Source organism: Oryx dammah, unplaced genomic scaffold (assembly GCF_014754425.2).
Source record: "Oryx dammah isolate SB20612 unplaced genomic scaffold, SCBI_Odam_1.1 HiC_scaffold_2, whole genome shotgun sequence".
Classification (NCBI taxonomy): domain Eukaryota; kingdom Metazoa; phylum Chordata; class Mammalia; order Artiodactyla; family Bovidae; genus Oryx; species Oryx dammah.
In genome coordinates, this window is record NW_024070186.1 from 118,137,268 (window position 1) to 118,155,460 (window position 18,193).

General features: G+C 35.2%; 2 protein-coding genes across 4 annotated transcripts in view; one reads left to right on the forward strand and one right to left on the reverse strand.

Annotated features, from left to right (window-relative positions):
* Positions 1-18,193, reverse strand: part of ARL13B (ADP ribosylation factor like GTPase 13B) — an 84,774-nt gene that overhangs the window by 23,785 nt on the left and 42,796 nt on the right. The gene's annotated exons all lie outside the window — the stretch shown is intronic.
* STX19 (syntaxin 19) lies at positions 1,002-17,839 on the forward strand. Its single transcript, XM_040226790.1, has 3 exons — positions 1,002-2,343; positions 2,538-2,598; positions 15,865-17,839. Exon 3 carries the CDS (start codon positions 15,878-15,880, stop codon positions 16,760-16,762), a length of 885 nt encoding a protein of 294 aa, XP_040082724.1. The 5' UTR covers positions 1,002-2,343; positions 2,538-2,598; positions 15,865-15,877; the 3' UTR covers positions 16,763-17,839.

The window sequence follows — 18,193 nt, forward strand, 5'->3', positions numbered from 1 at the left end:
AACAGAAAAAGAAGTGGACTAGTTTCCACAGCACTCAGCCTTCAGTTACACCTTTCACCTTAGAGCCTTGTCTTCTTAAAATACGCTGCATCGTGATGCAAAGGCCCTTATCCCAAGTCTTTTTTCTTCTTTAAAATACAAACTGCATCATGTTTCACATACCTAAATATTCATTCAAAGCTTGTATTATTTGAGCTAACCTGTATTTCCAGCGTGTGGATGTGTTCACATAAAAGTGCAATTTACTGGAGAAATGAGGTCACTTTTATCTAATTTATTTAGCACAGCACTGGACATAGAAAACCTTATACTCAATTAGGAACAAACTGGGGAACAAGCAAAAAAACCAAAACAAGTTCTAAAAAGAGTTAGGAATTACCACAAAATATTGTTTTCCTGGAAGCCTGGGCGTGCTGCAGTCCATGGGGTCACAAAGACTTGGGCACAACTGAGCGACTGAACAACAACTATTTTCCAATCAGATGGCAGAGGTCAAATGGTAATAAAACACTGTCTTGGAAAGGGTTTGGTAGTATTTCAGGAAAAAATATATATAATAAACATGTAGAATAATCAATCTAATGAACCCTATCACCTATCTTTAAAAATTTATACCATTTTTGCTCATCTATATTATCTTCCAAGTTCCCATCAGTCATATCACTTCACCTCAAAATTTAAAAATATTCTAATACCACTGTGACACTTAAGCTCTGAAAAAAAAAATTAATATTCTTCAATATCTTTTTTAAGTGTAATGTCCAAATTCAGACCCAAACCAGATACACACCACAATTTATTCTTTTAAGTGTTTTTGAATCAGTATCACCCCCAATGACAACACTGCCTACTTCTGCAACATCACTATCAATACCTCTGAAAAGACTGAATAAAAATGGCAGTATCATCAATTTTACTTATAATATCTAACTACAAAAACAAGTCAGGGAGGGTACAGTGGAAGGATGAATGAACTTTCATTAGTTTTTTATTAATAATATAAACATGTACATGGAAAAAATGGTATTTTAAAGACTACAATTTGGGCACCTTGGCTATTCACTGGTAGTGATTGGTTAACAGTTGTTTATATGTGTTTCTATACCTTCCCTTTCTTTTTCAAAAGTTAGCATACTATATATACTCCTGTGAATCACTATGCTTTTTTTTTTTCAAACAGTAAATCCTAAAATTACTCTGAAGCAGTATAAAGAAATCATCTTTATTACTATATTCTTTACTAATAAAATGTTCATTATATGCATGTTTCATCATTTACTCAGCCACTAAAGAACTACATGCAGTGTTTACGGGTAGTTCTCAATGTTTTCCTTTTACAAAAAGGGCCGTGAGGAATAAGTGTGTGAAGGTATTATTCCTTATTGTGGGAACAGACTTCAGGAAATGGGATTACTAAACCAAAGAATAAATACAAATGATATTTTGATAAGATATTATAGCAATGTCCTGCCTCTCGTCCTCAAATCATAACACCTTAGGCAGAGAAAAAGTGTAAGAAAAGTTAGTTATGCAAGAGAAATTTCATGTCTGTCTGATTTTTCCTACAAATATTTCACTCTGGTAAAACTTAATTTTGAATTTTTGATATAATAAACAGCATAACAGCACTGCACAATTTCAGTCTTTTCATGTGAAAAATTATGGAAGAAACTTAAAAATAGCAGGCATACCAAAAAGAAAAGTAAAGTTGCAAGTTTAAAGATACTATCTCTTTTCTGGCTGTTGTAGTTCTGAAATTTGGTAATTTTCTGAGTTAAGAAAATAAGATGGAATTCAACTATGTAATTCCCTAAGTGAAAGTTGCTCCGTCATGTCTGACTTTGTGGCCCCATGGATTACACAGACCATGGAATTCTCCAGGCCAGAATTGGAGTGGGTTGCTGTTCCCTTCTCCAGGGATTCTTTCCAACCCAGGGACTGAACCCAGGTCTCCTGCATCGCGGGTGGATTCTTTACCAGCTAAGCCACGAGTGAAGCAAATTCCCTAAAATAAGATGGAATTCAATTATTTTAAAGTAAACTGAACAAGCAGCCTTCACCCAAGGTTCTTTTCATTCCTCTTTATTCCAAATTCCAACAATTTAGCAAGGTTTCACACCTTTAGAAAACAAAGTAATCTTTGTTTAATTACAAACGCCCTTTTCTGTGAGTAATGTATTTAATATATACTATAGGACAGGAATTTCAGAGACTATGCCAAGTTTTCTATAGCAGACAGTTTAACAAGGACTTCCTGTTACCAACTAGCTCCAGTGAAAACAATCTTCCTTTAATCTAAAGAATAGGCAGCTAACAGGCAGAACCGGATTCTCCAGGTGTGAGGTAAGCAATTTGTTCTCACTTGATACGAACTGCAAAACAACTTTATATCTAAATTATTTGACTTCATTATGTGGTTTTCAATTAAGTTAACTAAATGAAAACCATACAGAGATTAGCCTGTGAACTATAAGACAGAGATTTAAATAAAATATGAATAAAATGTTACAGGTGATACTCAAGATTTTCTCTCACAGGCAAGACTCCAACTACGCAGGTGGAAAAGCAACAAAAACAAGCCAAAGGAACAAGACAAAGGTAAACAAACCACTCTTTTCTGTACTTTTAATGTGAGACATCCAGAGATTGAAACCTGTGACATTTAAAAAGAACTCAACAGATAATTGAAGCTACCTGTTTTGTTCAGATTTGGACCAAGCTACAGGCAGCTGATCCGTTCACATATACTATCGATAGGCTGACTGAGATAGGAGTTTAGAGTCCCTAGAAATAGACCACTACAAACAAAATCAACATTTCCTTTTAAGTCCTTTAAAAAATATCTTTCCATTTTGGAAACACTAGAAGGTCAGAACCTATAAAAACAAACTTCAAATTCTTTCCTCTATAAACAGACTATAAATTATACTGTGCTTGCTTTAGAGAATATTTTTCCGCTTAATTCCGAAAAGAAGCTTATACCCAACTTGCCACATGTGTATAATGTTTAAAAATTAAAGAAAATTTTCTATAAGGCCTTAATTTCTTCATTGTTGTTTCCTAGAATCTTTAAAATTAATTTGAGGAAATTAAAAAAATCGTGTTGTAAAAGGACTACTGTAAAATATCGACATAATTTCTTTTTAAGTATTCAATTTTAGATGTTTGTTAGTACTTAAATTATAAAATTTAATATCAATATTATATTTGATTTGATAATTTTAAAAACTTAAGTCACCATCACTTAAATGCAAACTACACAGGTAGTTCCAAATGTAAGTTTAGAGGCTTAATCAAAACATGTTTTATCTTTTGATATTTCTTCAAAGTTATTTTACAATTGTTATGTGAGATTTTAATATATAATATTTCAAATCAAAATAATATTTCCATTAGTAAATGCTTTAAGGGTAAACGTGAAAGCTGACTATGTAATACCCAGAACACATTACCTCTGTGACAATGCAGTTTTAAATTTAATATAAAAATGTTATATATGTACAGCTTACTTTAGTCAGATATGAGAGTTCAAAATTACATGAGTCTTAATATTTAAACAAAATAGTCTTACTGTTAAAGAGTTAATTTTACAGTTATTTACACTAAACAAAAAGTAGAATTTAAAAAGCACTCAAAGGTTGCATTACCAAAAAATGTATAATAATTTTAACTGATGTAATTAACATAGTTCACAATATTTTTTTTAGTTTGTTTTCTTCCTGTAAGCAGCCAAACAGGTGAACATTCCAATAACAGCTGCTTTTACCTTGAACTAGGGAAATGCTGCACGCTATCTTCATACACAAAAGCAAAAAAAATTCCATTTTTTGTTAAATAAAAATTTGTTACATTTTTTGAAATGTTTATTCAAAGTGAAAAGTTAAAGTGTAGTCACTCAGTTGTGTCCAACTCTCTGAGACCCCGTGGACTGTAGCTAACCAGGCTGCTCTGTCCATGGAGTTCTTTAGGCAAGAATACGGAGTGGATTGCCATTTCCTTCTCCAAGGGATATTCCCAATCCAGGAATCAAACCTGGGTCTTCTGCATTGCAGGCAGATAATAATAACTATTAAAAGAAATGTCTTACTTTTAAAAACTCTATAAATTATATAAAGTATCCATCCAGGGCATATTTCCTAAAGCATTAGAAAAATTTTACTCATATTTCTGTTCCTAGAAATGTTCCCTATCTGCAATAGGGTGGAGAAACTTTTTAGTCATACAAGTTTGCTTTTGTATTTCAGAGAACAAATTGTCAATTTACTTACTGTATTTATAAATCAGTGTTCTAACTTTCTTTTTGCAAATATTACATTTAAGCTCAAAGATACAATCAGTTATTAACAGTAAAATTCAAAACTGTATAGCAAAGCAGTACATTAAACATGCTGAAAGATGACATATTTGAATAGAACCCCTCTGATATTAAAAAAATAAATTTAAGGTACAGAAAAGATTGCATTAAATGGTAGTATCGTCAATTTCACTTACCTAAACAATTAAATGATTTCACAACTATGTGCTTAATATTTTATGCCTTCATGAACTCTGTCTCTTCCAACTTTAAATTCTAATACACTTAGATATCTCACTTTGCTTATATAATTTATAAAGATAGAAGAAGATCATAAGATAAATTGGAAATAGTTATACATATAGTTATGAGTATGCAACTACTGGAAAACGCAATTTATCTATAGAATGAAAGTATACCCAAATACCTACATTAAGTTAGTTTCTACAGAGGTGAATATACGGATTTAAGGAACATCTGAATTATGTAAACTCTTTAATCACCTATGACTTTCAGTGAAGATGCACATATAAAGAAATTCTTCCTCTTGCTAGAAACCTAGAGAAGTGCTTGATATAATCTTATGGGGAAAAAGAAAAGAAAGACAAATTTCTAAACTACACTATTATATCTGAAGTAAGAAAGGGAAATTTCCAGGTGCCAGAAATGAAGAGCAAAAACACTCAGAGCCAAAGTGGAGAGCAGGAATTAAAGCTAACTCCACTGGTTACTGGGCTTTCCTGGTGTGTTAGTAGTAAAGAATCCACCTGTCAGTGCAGGAGACTGGTTCGATCCCTGGGTCAGGAAGATCCCCTGGAGAAGGGAATGGCAACCCACTCCAGCATTCTTGCCTGGGAAATCCTATGGACAGGGGAGCCTAGTGGGCTACAGTTCATGGGATCACAAGAGTCAGACATGACTTAGTGACTAAACAACAACAACCAACCACTGGCAACTAGGGGCAAACACTTTTATCTTAGAGGCTGGGGTTTAGAGTGTGCATAATTGGGAACTAAAGTCAAGTTTCCTGTATAAAGTATTGAACCAGAAAAAAACAGAACACAGTCTGCATACAGAAAAAGGAAAATCTCTGTTGGTTTGTCCAGGACTACAGCAAGGAGTGATGTATTCGCTCAGGCTACAAAATCATTACAGAAAAATCAGGCCCATACTTATACTACCTGAGCTATAGAGATCCCTAGAGAAAGGTCAGGCCCACACACTCAGTATCTGCAGGTCCTATGTCCATGGATTCAACCAACATCAGATGGACAATATTTAGGAAAAAATCCAGAAAGTTCCCAAAAGCAAAATTTGAAATTTCCATGCACCAGCAACTATTTACATAGCATTAACATTTTATTTACAAACATTTATATATCAGTTACATTGTATTAGGTATTATAAGTAATCTATAAATGACTTGAAGTATATTTTTAAAGTAAAAATATACCAGAGGATATATATAAGTTGTATGCAAATATTACATCATTGTATATAAGAGACCTAAGTATCCATGGAGTTTGGCATCTGTGGGTGTCATGGAACCAATCCCCCACAATATGCAGGGACAACTATATGCTAACTGGGCTATGATAGTTTGAGTATGTCAAACTCATAGTTGCAGCAATCATAAAAATGAGGTTAAGAACATATCCATAATGCAAGGCCCTAGGGGCATTCCTATATAATTCCCTACTGAAGATAAACTGCTGATGAAGTTTACTAAATACATTTGTCCATCACCAAGAAAAACAGTTGGTGACCACAATAAACAAAGGAACTATTTCTAAGTAATGGCAACCCACTCCAGTATTCTTGCCTGGAGAATCCTGTGGACAGAGGAGCCTGCAGGGCTGCTATCCATAGGGTCGCACAGAGTAGGACATGACTGAAGTGACTTAGCATGCCTGCATTGAAGAAGGAAATGGCAACCCACTCCAGTATTCTGGCCTGGAGAGACTCCCAGGGACAGAGGAGTCTGGTGGGCTGCCATCTATGGGGTCACACAGAGTCGGACACAACTGAAGCAACTTAGCAGCAATAGCAGCAGCAGAAATAACCTAAAAATGTAAAAGGATCCTGAACATAAATATATTTTAAATGTTCAAAAGAAATAAATGAAGACATACACAAGATGAACACAGTAAAACTTTAGTTGATTTTATATAAATATCATTTACTATAACATGCACACACTGAAAGGAAATCTGTTTTTCCTTTAATATCAGTAACATATACAGCTTTATAGAAAAAGAGATTAAAAATACTTTCTTTTGCTAGTAAATTTACTATGATTAATGAATATGAAATACATATTGATATATTTTAAAGAGTTCTTTAAAGTATCTTTTATTCAAATATGAAGCTGTGGTATTCCTTCAGGAAACTGTTCTTCCAAAACGCAGAAACCCAGGATAAGATCACCTTTAGAAGGGTCAGAGTCAAATATCTTGATTTCCAAAATCAGTGACAGTAAAATTTACCTCCTTAAAAGCACTGTGCAAAAGCATATTGTGCTACTATATTTGAAATACCCTATTTCTTTAAAAAAAAAAAATAAGTTAAACTATGATGCTTCAGAAAGAGGCTTTTGATGGCACATGGCACTGTTCATTCATCGAATCATCGATAACTAAAACAAAAAATAGAAGAACCTAACTTGCCGTAAGTATATTAGAGTTTATTTCGGGATTTGTTTCAAGCCATGCAATCAAAGAGAAAATTATACGCACTGTAGTTCTTCACAACTGTGAAATTAAAAAAAAATTTTAGGCTACTTAGCACATGAATAAAAAATTAAAATCTGTTTTGGTTTGATACCCACCCCCCTTATTTCTCGTCTAAGCCTCAAATACTCTTTTCTTCTCCCCATATTATGAGGAACAGAAGTCAATTAAAAAAATAGTGCAACAAACATCATACCTGCTATGTACAACGTAGTTATAAAAATTCATAGTAACTGGTTACATGTATGTATGCATGTATGTATGAACAGGATACATAAGTCTGTGTACATAAAAAGGAATGCAATACACCTCACTTCCTATCTTATCTCATACTATGACTACAGCAGAAGAAAATATAAGAAAGCCAATTTCTTCATGGTGCCAAGGCTAGAATTCAAAAAATTTTAGTAGATTTCCCATGACACAGGTATATGCGATCAGAACAAATTATTTCTCTTTTTCTAAATTATAAAGTACTTAATTTGAAAAATTCTAATATGCAAAATCCTAACTAATACAGATGCTAACATAATTATTTTAGATCTAATATGCTACACTACCTCCTGCAAGAACTTTTTTCTTTTAAACACAGCATTTATATTAAAAACATAATATCTGATACAATTCAACTTCACTTATAACATGTTTCATTTAGGATAATCTAATTCTATTTACTATGAAATAAAGAAAAATAACAGATCTACAATCAAGGGAGGAAGGGAAGGTGGAAGGAAGAAAGAAAAGAGCTTATGACTGTTTCAAAAGCAACATGACATCCTAAACACTTTGGGAAGGAATTAATTTTCAGCATCAATATGGTAATACCAGAGGAAGCATACAGATAAGTAAGTGATAAACACTAAAGCAAAGAACAGTATGGAACTATTCAAGATAATTCACTAAACTAACAGACTTTAGTAAATTACTTCCTTCTATACTGGAAAGATTAGTCTTTATCAGAGGCATATAATAAATCATGTGTGATAACTCTGCTTCCTCAAAGTTATTACATGATAAAAATTTCTACAATCACTTATCAATAGTTTTAGTTCTTTTTGAAAATCTTCACCAGCATAATCATCAAATATTTATAAAATACTGAATATAAAAGAGCATATAGACAATGCCAGCTTTATATAACATATACATTCTAGGAAATTTATATTAAACATCTTATAATGTAAAAAAGCACTGGCCTAGCAGCCAGGAATTTTGCATTATTATACTAGTACTACTAACAAGCTCTGGGTAAGACATTTAACTTCTCTAATTTTCAATTTCCCCATAAGAAAAATCAATTAGTTAACTCTAAGGATTAGTTAGATATTGATTAGTTAACTCTAAGGGTTCATTTTGGAAATTACAATATTCAATAGATGTGGAAAAAACCAGGTTCATCACCTCTCTTTCGGAGAACAGGTGAGGACTACACATCACTACCATCATCCTTCAGTTGGTCAAGGAGTTGCAAAGCAGAGTAACATGCTTTGTTTCATTTCAGGGCTACAGCATGTTAATGTTTATGAGAACTCTCCAATACTTCCAACTGCCCTACCAACCTACCACATTCAGAAAGGTGGAGCTTAGGTCTCTGAAAGACCAAGATGGGAATGAGAGCCCCTGCCTACCCAACATGGACATGAAACATGAATGAGAAATACATCTTTGTGGTTGTAATACACCAAGAATTGGTGACTGGATATTACTGTGACATAATTATGCAAATCTTGACTGATAAAATGGGACCACAAGAAAGTTCTCATAAACTGAATTATTTAAAACTCACAAGAAGTTCCAACCTAAATTAGTTTATAAAGCTAAAAATCTTTATAATTTATCTTTTAAAACTGAATTTTTATATTAAGAATTATATTAGGTTAACTACAATTAATTATAATTATAGATAACTATGAAATTATATATATAAATTTCAAACATAGATCTCCTGCAATGTAGACAGATTCTTTACCCCCAAACCACCAGAGAATCCTCAATATAGTCTAAAAGATGTGAAAATATAAAAAATGATAACATCAAACTTTCTGCACATTTAATTGGCTGCTCTAGTACTGAAATCTTTCTCAATTAAAATCAGTTTGTTTATACTTTAATAAAGGACTTAAAAAATAGTATGCTCACATACTATTAAATAAATTTCCCCTATTTTGTCTATTTCCTACTTGTAAGGGCAAAGGCCAGTAAATACATTCCTAGAAGACATGCTTAACATGATGGACAGATAACTGTTTTATATTGATCTACTTTCCTAACACCCAAAGTCTGCAATCTATATTGCCACCTTCTCATCATCTCCCTTAACTAATCTTTTCACAGATTTTCCAGGCTTACTGTTATAGCTTATTATTTTTTTCCCACAGATCTTAGTAAGCCACTAGATTGGGTTAGCTCTATTTCTAAAGTAGAGAAATTATTCCTTGCAAATAAGGTAGAATACAGACAATGGAAAGGTGGAGAAAGAGGGAGAATAAAATCCTTTCCCTACATAGAAGTCTCTTATTTGCATATATTATACAGACTGAAACTTTTTTAACTTCTAATATAGCAAATCAGTGGTAAAATAAAAGACCTACAGCTATTTGAATTACATATTTAGATAATTTAAAATACATAGCAGAAAATTATAAGTGCATTTCAGGAAACAAAAACTTGCTGTTAAATGTTTCCAACCAATACTTCAAATGCTCAGCAATTCAGGTACACAGAAATGTCTCTGAGTAAACAGTTAATATCTATAAAAGACTTTTTCTATCAAAAACAGATTTCAAGGTCTTATCCTTTGTGATCTGCCTTCTTTCTCAACCACTTCATTTAAATAGCTGCCTCTTCTGAAAACTTACCTGAACTGATCTCTACAGAGCATCTGACATCATTGAAAAAGGCATTATATTATAGCAAAGAGGGAGTCATTCACACTAGACTGCCTGAATTTGAATCCCAACTCTACAAGCTGACCTTTCGGTTAATTCCCTAAGATTGGGTCCGAATGTTATTATCTGTAAAAGAGAGACTATGGTAATACTTAATTCAGAGTTCTGCAACACACTTAGAACAGTGCCTGTCAAATATTAAGAACTCAACAAAACACGAGGTATAAAGAGCTCAAGATGAGAACTTGAATAAACATAAGACTTGTCAAGGTGCTAGAAATACAGAATGAATAAATATCCTTGCCCTCATGGAGCTTATATTCAGGGGATAGAGCAGCCAATAAAGTAAGATAAGTAAAATATAGTGAAAAGTGCTAGGAAGACAACTAAAGCTGGGGATGCTGGTTGCAGTTCCTGATAGGGTGCCCAAGGACAGCCTTATGGAGAGCGGTGTTATTTCAGTAAGATTTCAGATAGTAAGTGCTAAAGCCCTAAGGCCAGGTATGTGTAAGGAATAACAAGGAGAGCAATGTGGCTGAAGCAGAGGAAGTGAAGAGTTGTGGAGGCAGGGTCAGAGAGGCAAAAAGAGGGGTGGAGAAGTCACACAGGACCTTGTGGTGGTGGTTTGGTCACCAAGCAAGTCTAACTCTTGTGACTCCATAGACTGTAGCCTGGCCTCTGTCCATGAGATTTCCCAGGCAAGAATACTGGAGTGGGCTGTCATTTCCTTTTCCAGGGGATCTTCCAGACCCAGGAATCAAACCTGGATCTCCTACATTGCCGGCAGACTCTTGACAGACTGAGGGAAAAAGACCTCAGGGAAGCCTTACAGGACCTTGTAGGCTCTGGCTTTTCCTCTGAGAGATCATGTTAAAGGAGGACTTTAGATATAGGAATGATGTGATCTGACTTACATTTTAACTCTGATCTCTATACTAAGAAAAGACCAAAGGGGCAAAGGAGAAGGGGATACAAAGGAAGAAACAAAGAGACAATTGCAATAATCCAGGTGAGAAAGGATGGTGGTGACTTGTGTCAGGGAGGTAGTTTGCCATGTACCCTAAAAAGAGATTGGCAAGATTTGCTATTAGTTTAAATATAAGGTGGGGGGAGGGGGGACGGAGGGGAGGACACAAAACAGAATATTCAGAATGACTCCAAATTTTTTGGTCAAGTGACCTGGATGAAGACTGCAAGAAGAAACCAGAAGAGATGCCACTTACTGAATTGGAGCAACAGTTTGGGAGTTGGGAGGAAGATCAGGAGCTTACTTTAGACACAGACATTCAAATGGAGCTGTTGAGTAGACAGGTGTTATGCGAGCAGTCTCATAACACTTGAGATATAATTTTGAGTCATCAGGTAACAGACAGTATTTAATGCTGTGAGGCTTGAAAACAATGATGGATAAAAAGAGAACTGTGTGTGGAAGCATTCCAGTATGCAGAGGTGGGAAGACAAGGAGAAATCAGAGAGGAGAAAAAGATGAAGGAAGAGCCAAAGAGGCAAGAGGAAAGTCAGGAGAAACACTTGAAAGCATTTCAAGAAGTAATGGTGGTTACATGCTGCTGAAATGTTAAAATCACCAATAAGTCCTATTGCTTCCACCTCCAAAATATATCCCAAATGGTTCCCATTTATTCCATCTAGTTTCATCATCCAGATCTCTCCTGGAGGTCATCAGAAAGCTATTTTCTATACAGTGATGGAATTCCAGTTGAGCAATTTTAAGTCCTAAAAGATGATGCTGTGAAAGTGCTGCACTCAATATGCCAGCACATTTGGAAAACTCAGCAGTGGCCACAGGACTGGAAAAGGTCAGTTTTCCTTTCAGCCCCAAAGAAAGGCAATGCCAAAGAATGCTCAAACTACGCACAATTGCACTCATCTCACACGCTAGTAAAGTAATGCTCAAAATTCTCCAAGCCAGGCTTCAGCAATACGTGAACCGTGAACTTCCAGATGTTCAAGCTGGTTTTAGAAAAAGCAGAGGAACCAGAGATCAAATTGCCAACATCCGCTGGATCATAGAAAAAGCAAGAAAGTTCAGAAAAACATCTATTTCTGCTTTATTGACTGTGCCAAAGCCTTTGACTGTGCAGATCACAATAAACTGTGGAAAATTCTGAAAGAGATGGGAATACCAGACCACCTGACCTGCCTCTGTCAGAACTGGACAGGGAATAATAGACTGCTTCCAAATAGGAAAAAGAGTACATCAAGGCTATATATTGTCACCCTGCTTATTTAACTTCTATGCAGAGTACATCATAAGAAATGCTGGGCTGGATGAAGCACAAGCAGGAATCAAGACTGCTGGGAAACATATCATTAACCTCAGATATGCAGATGATACCACCCATATGGCAGAAAGTAAAGAAGAACTCAAGCCTCTTGATGAAAAGTGAAAGTGGAGAGTGAAAACGTTGGCTTAAAACTCAACATTCAGAAAACTAAGATCATGGCATCCAGTCCCATCACTTGATGGCAAATAGATGGGAAAACAGTGGAAACAGTGGCTGACTTTATTTTGGGGGGATCTAAAATTACTGCAGATGGTGACTTCAGCCATGAAATTAAGAGATGCTTACTCCTTAAAAGGAAAGTTATAAACAACCTAGACAGCATATTAAAAAGCAGAGACCTTACTTTGTCAACAAAGGTCCATCTAGTCAAGGCTATGGTTTTTCCACTAGTCACGTATGCATGTGAGAGTTGTACTATAAAGAAAGCTGAGTGCTGAAGAATTAATGCTTTTGAACTGTGGTGTTGGAGAAGACTCTTGACAGTCCCTTGGACATCAAGGAGATCCAACCAGTCCATCCTAAAGGAGATCATTCCTGGGTGTTCATTGGAAGGACTGATATTGAAGCTGAAACTCCAATACTTTGGCCACCTGATGCAAAGAACTGACTCATTTGAAAAGACCCTGAGGCTGGGAAAGATTGAAGGCGAGAGGAGAAGGGGACGACGGAGGATGAGATGGTTGAATGGCATCACCGACTCAATGAGGATGAGTTTGGGTAAATTCCGGGAGTTGGTGATGGACAGGGAGGCCTGGCATGCTGCAGTCCATGGAGTCGCAAGGAGTCGGACACAACTGAGCGACTGAACTGAACTAAATATATTTATCTATTAAAAACATAAACCTTAGGTCAATATCCTATTTCTCTTTTAATTGCCATCCCCTATATCAAAAATAAAATCTAAACTCCTTACTTTGACCCACAAGGCCATTTGTGATCTGATCCCTGCCTACCATCCTGATTTCACTTCTTCAGTGTTACTGCTCACATTAATTTCTACCTCTCTCTAAAGCTCTAAAGTAGCTAAGTCGTGTCCGACTCTTTGCAACCCCATGGACTGTAACCCACAATGTTCCTTTTCCACGGGACTTTCCAAGCAAGAATACTGGAGTGGGTTACCATGCCCTCCTTCAGGGGATCTACCCAGGCATCGAACCCAAGTCGCTTAAGTCTCCTGCATTGGTAGGCAGGTTCTTTACCACTAGTGCCACCTGTGAAGCCTGATTTCTATTTACACAGGCATTAATTTTATCCTTAAAACACAGCAGTCCAATTCACTGCTCCGGCACCACGTGTCTAATTCTCAGGATACACTTCCTTGGCTCTTCATCTTCTTGAAATTTATGTCATACAGCTCAAATAGCTTTTTAGAGACGCCTTGCCCAATTGATCTATCAAGATCTAAAGTTATCTCATTTATCTGTTTAATTGTATATTGTCCACCCCCCTTCAGAGAGTAATTACTCAAGGACAGGTATTATTGAATATACAATACAGCATTTAAAACTTTGCTTAAAGTAAGCTTCAAAAATTATCTGACAGAATGTCAATTTCTTAAAAGCAAAGGGATATTAGTTTAACTTTTTATGTAATAAAGATATAATTTCTACAATATCCTTTATTGAATCATCATTCAAGAATATCTTGAACATCTCTAGAGATGGCAAGGTTTTTATGTCATGAAGCAGTTCATTCCATGTTCAGACAGCTCTACTTATGTGAAACGCCTTCTTTATACTAAATCAAACCTCATTCCATGTAATTTCCACCCACTGCCTTGTGGAGTTATGCCAAGTAAAGCCTAATAAAGTCTAATCTCTCTTATATATACAGACCTACACGTTTTAGAAAACAGTTGCAGATATTCCCTACACCTTCTTTTTTTCAGAATAAATATCTCTTTTTCTTTCAACAACTCTCCATATACTACAGCCTTCCAATATCATCCTTTCCATGACAGTTTGAAAATACCCCATTTATGAATTTTCATTTCATACTTAACACAGTCCCTCTTCTATCTGCTTTAACTAGCACAGAATCAGTGAAACAAATATCTTTCTTAGTCTAAACATAACACTATCACTCATGAAAACACAATAATTATTCTGATACTTTTGATTAAAAGCTCAAAATTAACTAAATCTCTAGTGATTTTCATAGGCCCTGCTATGAACTCAATGGTATTCCATTTTATAGATGTAAAGGTGTTTTCTAAACAACTAGGTGAAACATTTTACACCTATTCAGTTAAATATTTTTTTTAATTTCAGTACAGTGTTCCATGATATTTTAATTTTCAAATACCAATTCTGTACTTCATCATACTAAAGAGCTCTCTAAATTTTGCACTATCAACAATTTTGAAAAGAATGCCTTCTGTGACATCCAAATAACTGATAAAAAATATTTGCATAAATGTATCAAACACTGAGTGTGATAGCATAACAGCATAACACTAGAGACCTTTCCTCCTAGTTGATATTGATATCATGTGTGGTTCAATGAGCTACTTGTAACTCCCTAATGACTTCTTATCCACAAAAATATCATGAAAGGTATTCTGAATGCCTTTCTAAAGTCAAGATTAACTATGAAAATAAAGTATTTTATTAACAAGGATTTCCTTTTATTCACTTCATTCACATATGCATATTATTATACATGTATATGCATATCACTATATATAACTATGTACACCAACTGATTCCCTGAATAACTACCAACACAGGATATAGTAAATCTCAATATCATTAGTGTCTCTCAAATAAGATTTTTATATATCCTATAAAAAATAGCACTTATTATGAATTTATATAAACAAAGCTATGTCAAATAATGTGTTAGTCAATTCCAGAAGACTGAGAAATTTTAAGATAAATTCAATATTATCTATATTGCTTAAGGCTTTCATTTGGAATCTCCCGTCACTATACTGGTTTTAGTTGAATTACACATATGGGCTTCCCTGGTGGCTCAGACAGTAAGAATCCACCTGCAATAAGGGAGACCTGGGTTCAATCCCTGGGTCAGGAAGATCCCCTGGAGGAGGAAATGGCAACCCACTCCAGTATTCCTGCTTGGAGAATCCCATGGACAGAGAAGCCTGATGGGCTACAGTCCATGGGGTCGAAAAGAGTCGGACATGACTGAGTGACTAAACACAGCACAGCAAAATGAGAATGTTTTTAACATTACATAGGCCAAATTAACTGGGAATCGTATCTTCAGTAATAAGGACACATTCAGAGTGACCTTAAAGTCCTAAGAAGATCTGGTCAAATCATCCATTCTAAGATAAATCTTCCTAAATCAAGAAAAAACTATTCTGTGGCAGTATCATGATACTGAAAAACTTACTTTGGGGCAATTATTTCTCTATCACTGCTTACTCAGCTACTTTACACAACTGAGTAAGACTCACAGAAGCCCTGAATTATGTAAAGTAATTTATAAGACATTTTACACTACTTTTCCTAGTTGAGTAATCTTTATCAGAAAATTCTTATCAATTTTTCTTATTTTTAACCATCTTCTCAGAAAACCATGAGGTTTTTTCCTGTGAGATAGATGTAGCTATGTGAAACCAACTCCCACTGGGGGAAAACACCAATTTTTTCTTTGTTCAACACCATCATTTTTGCTTTTAGGAGAAAAGAGAAGATGAAAGACCGACTTCAAGAACTGAAGCAACGAACAAAGGAAACTGAGCTCTCTAAAGACAAGAATGTGTTGACCACAGAAGCAGAGGAACAAGGGGTGTTTCTGCAGCAAGCTGTTATTTATGAAAGAGAGCCTGTAGCTGAGAGACACCTACATGAGATACAAAAACTACAGGATAGTATTAACAATTTGACAGATAATGTTCAAAAATTTGGGCAGCAACAGAAAAGTCTGGTGGCTTCAATGAGAAGGTTTAGTCTACTTAAGAAAGAGTCTAGCATTGCAAAAGAGATAAAAATCCAAGCAGAACACATTAACAGAGGTTTGGATGATTTAGTAAAAGAAGTTAAAAAGTCAGAGGATGAAAGTGGTCCATCATCAGTGGTCACAAGGATACTTAAATTTCAGCATGCTGCAATGTTCCGCCATTTTCAGCAAACTATGTTTACATACAATGACACAATAGCAGCAAAACAAGAGAAGTGCAGAACATTTATTTTCCGTCAGCTTGAAGTTGCTGGGAAAGAACTACCTGAAGAAGAAGTAAATGATATGCTTCATCAAGGAAAATGGGAAGTTTTTAATGAAAGCTTACTCACAGAAATCAGTATCACTAAAGCACAACTCTCAGAGATAGAGCAGAGACACAAAGAACTGGTTAATCTGGAAAACCAAATAAAGGATTTAAGGGATCTTTTCATTCAGATATCTCTTTTGGTAGAGGAACAGGGAGAAAGTGTTAATAGTATCGAAATGATAGTGAATGGTACAAAAGAGTATATTAACACTACTAAAGAAAAATTTGGACTAGCTGTAAAATACAAAAAAAGAAATCCTTGCAAGATATTGTGTTGTTGGTGTTGTCCATGCTGTGACTCAAAATAAAGAAGCTATTTTAGAAATTTTCCAGTGCAATGAAGGATGTCCTATAATTTACTATCTCATATCACTTTTCTTCATTTCATAGAGTCACTCATAAACTTTCACCACTACTAAGTTAGAATTTTCCCCTTTCATTCTCACCTACCAGAATGACAGAAACTTCTCAAGCTAGTAACATAAAACAAGTCTTCAATTATTAAACTAAATATAGTATATTAGCTTCAAACTCATGGGTTAACTATTAAAAATGAGATGAATCATCTTAAGTTTCTAGACAGATAACAAGCTCTATCACATATTTTTTGTAACTTTCAATGCCTAAACAAGATAAATGTCAATAAATGAAAACTACTTAATCCTTCAGGTTCCTTTACGAGCATTTTGGTAGTTAAGAATTGTATAAAACAAGACTTCAAGGAGTGCTATATTAACGCAAAATCAAACTGGAAGCTGTATAAAACCTTTTATGTTCAGATAGGTCAGTTAACTCAGTGGTCAACAAATCCTAGGAAAACCCAACTATTAATATGTACTCAATGTACTCCTAGTTGGTAACTAGGAGCTGATTCTAGCTTAAGGCCTAAAAAGCTAAGTGAAGGCACTGTTTTCCTGCCCTTGGATCCATTCAGGACACTGTATTACAGATTAAGAAAATTGGCAAATAAATTAAAAAATAAAGATAACTGTATTATTCTTGGAAGTTTCTCCATCACTTCATTGTGAAGTCAGGCAGTAGACTAGGGACTAGGGATACATTCTGAACTAACGTGGGGATAGAGTTTTGGAACTAACATTCTAGTGGAGAAGGAATATAACAAACACAAATAATTAGACAATGTTAAGCTCTTGGCAGAGATTTAAAATAAGGATGATAAGATAGACTGTCAGAGTGGCTTCTTTTGACTGGATGGTCAATATAGGCCTCTCTAAAAGGTAATGTAAGTGAAGATCTACGTGGTGAAGACAAGGGAAACATTTACTCTAGGCACATGAAACAAACAGTACAAAGACCCTGAGGAGACTAGAACTTACTCTATTCAAAGAAGAATGAGCATACAGCTGTCATCAGTGGGGATAGAGCAGTGAGGTAAGAGATGAGGTTAAGAAAGGTCAGCAGGGGCTAGACGTAAAGCTCTGCAAGTCGGAAGTTTCCAGCAAGTGTAATGAGTGCAAAGCCCTAGGGCTGTTTCTGGCCTGGGAATAATGTTATGTAATTTATGTTCGAGAAAAATCATCCTGTCTACTGGAGGAGAATGGGTTAGAATGGAATTTAGGGCAGGTGAACAGAGGACTAGCACATACGTATAAAAAACAATTAACAGGCTAATGCAACAGTCCCAGTTAAGAAATGATGGAGGTTTGGGCTAGGATGGGAGGGCTGGTGGTGATGGTGGAATCAGCAATACTAATGCTCAAGACTGATAAACAACATAC

Coding starts and splice junctions, on each gene's coding strand:
- STX19 (XM_040226790.1), top strand. CDS start 15,878: ATGAAAGACCGACTTCAAGAACTGAAGCAACGAACAAAGGAAACTGAG.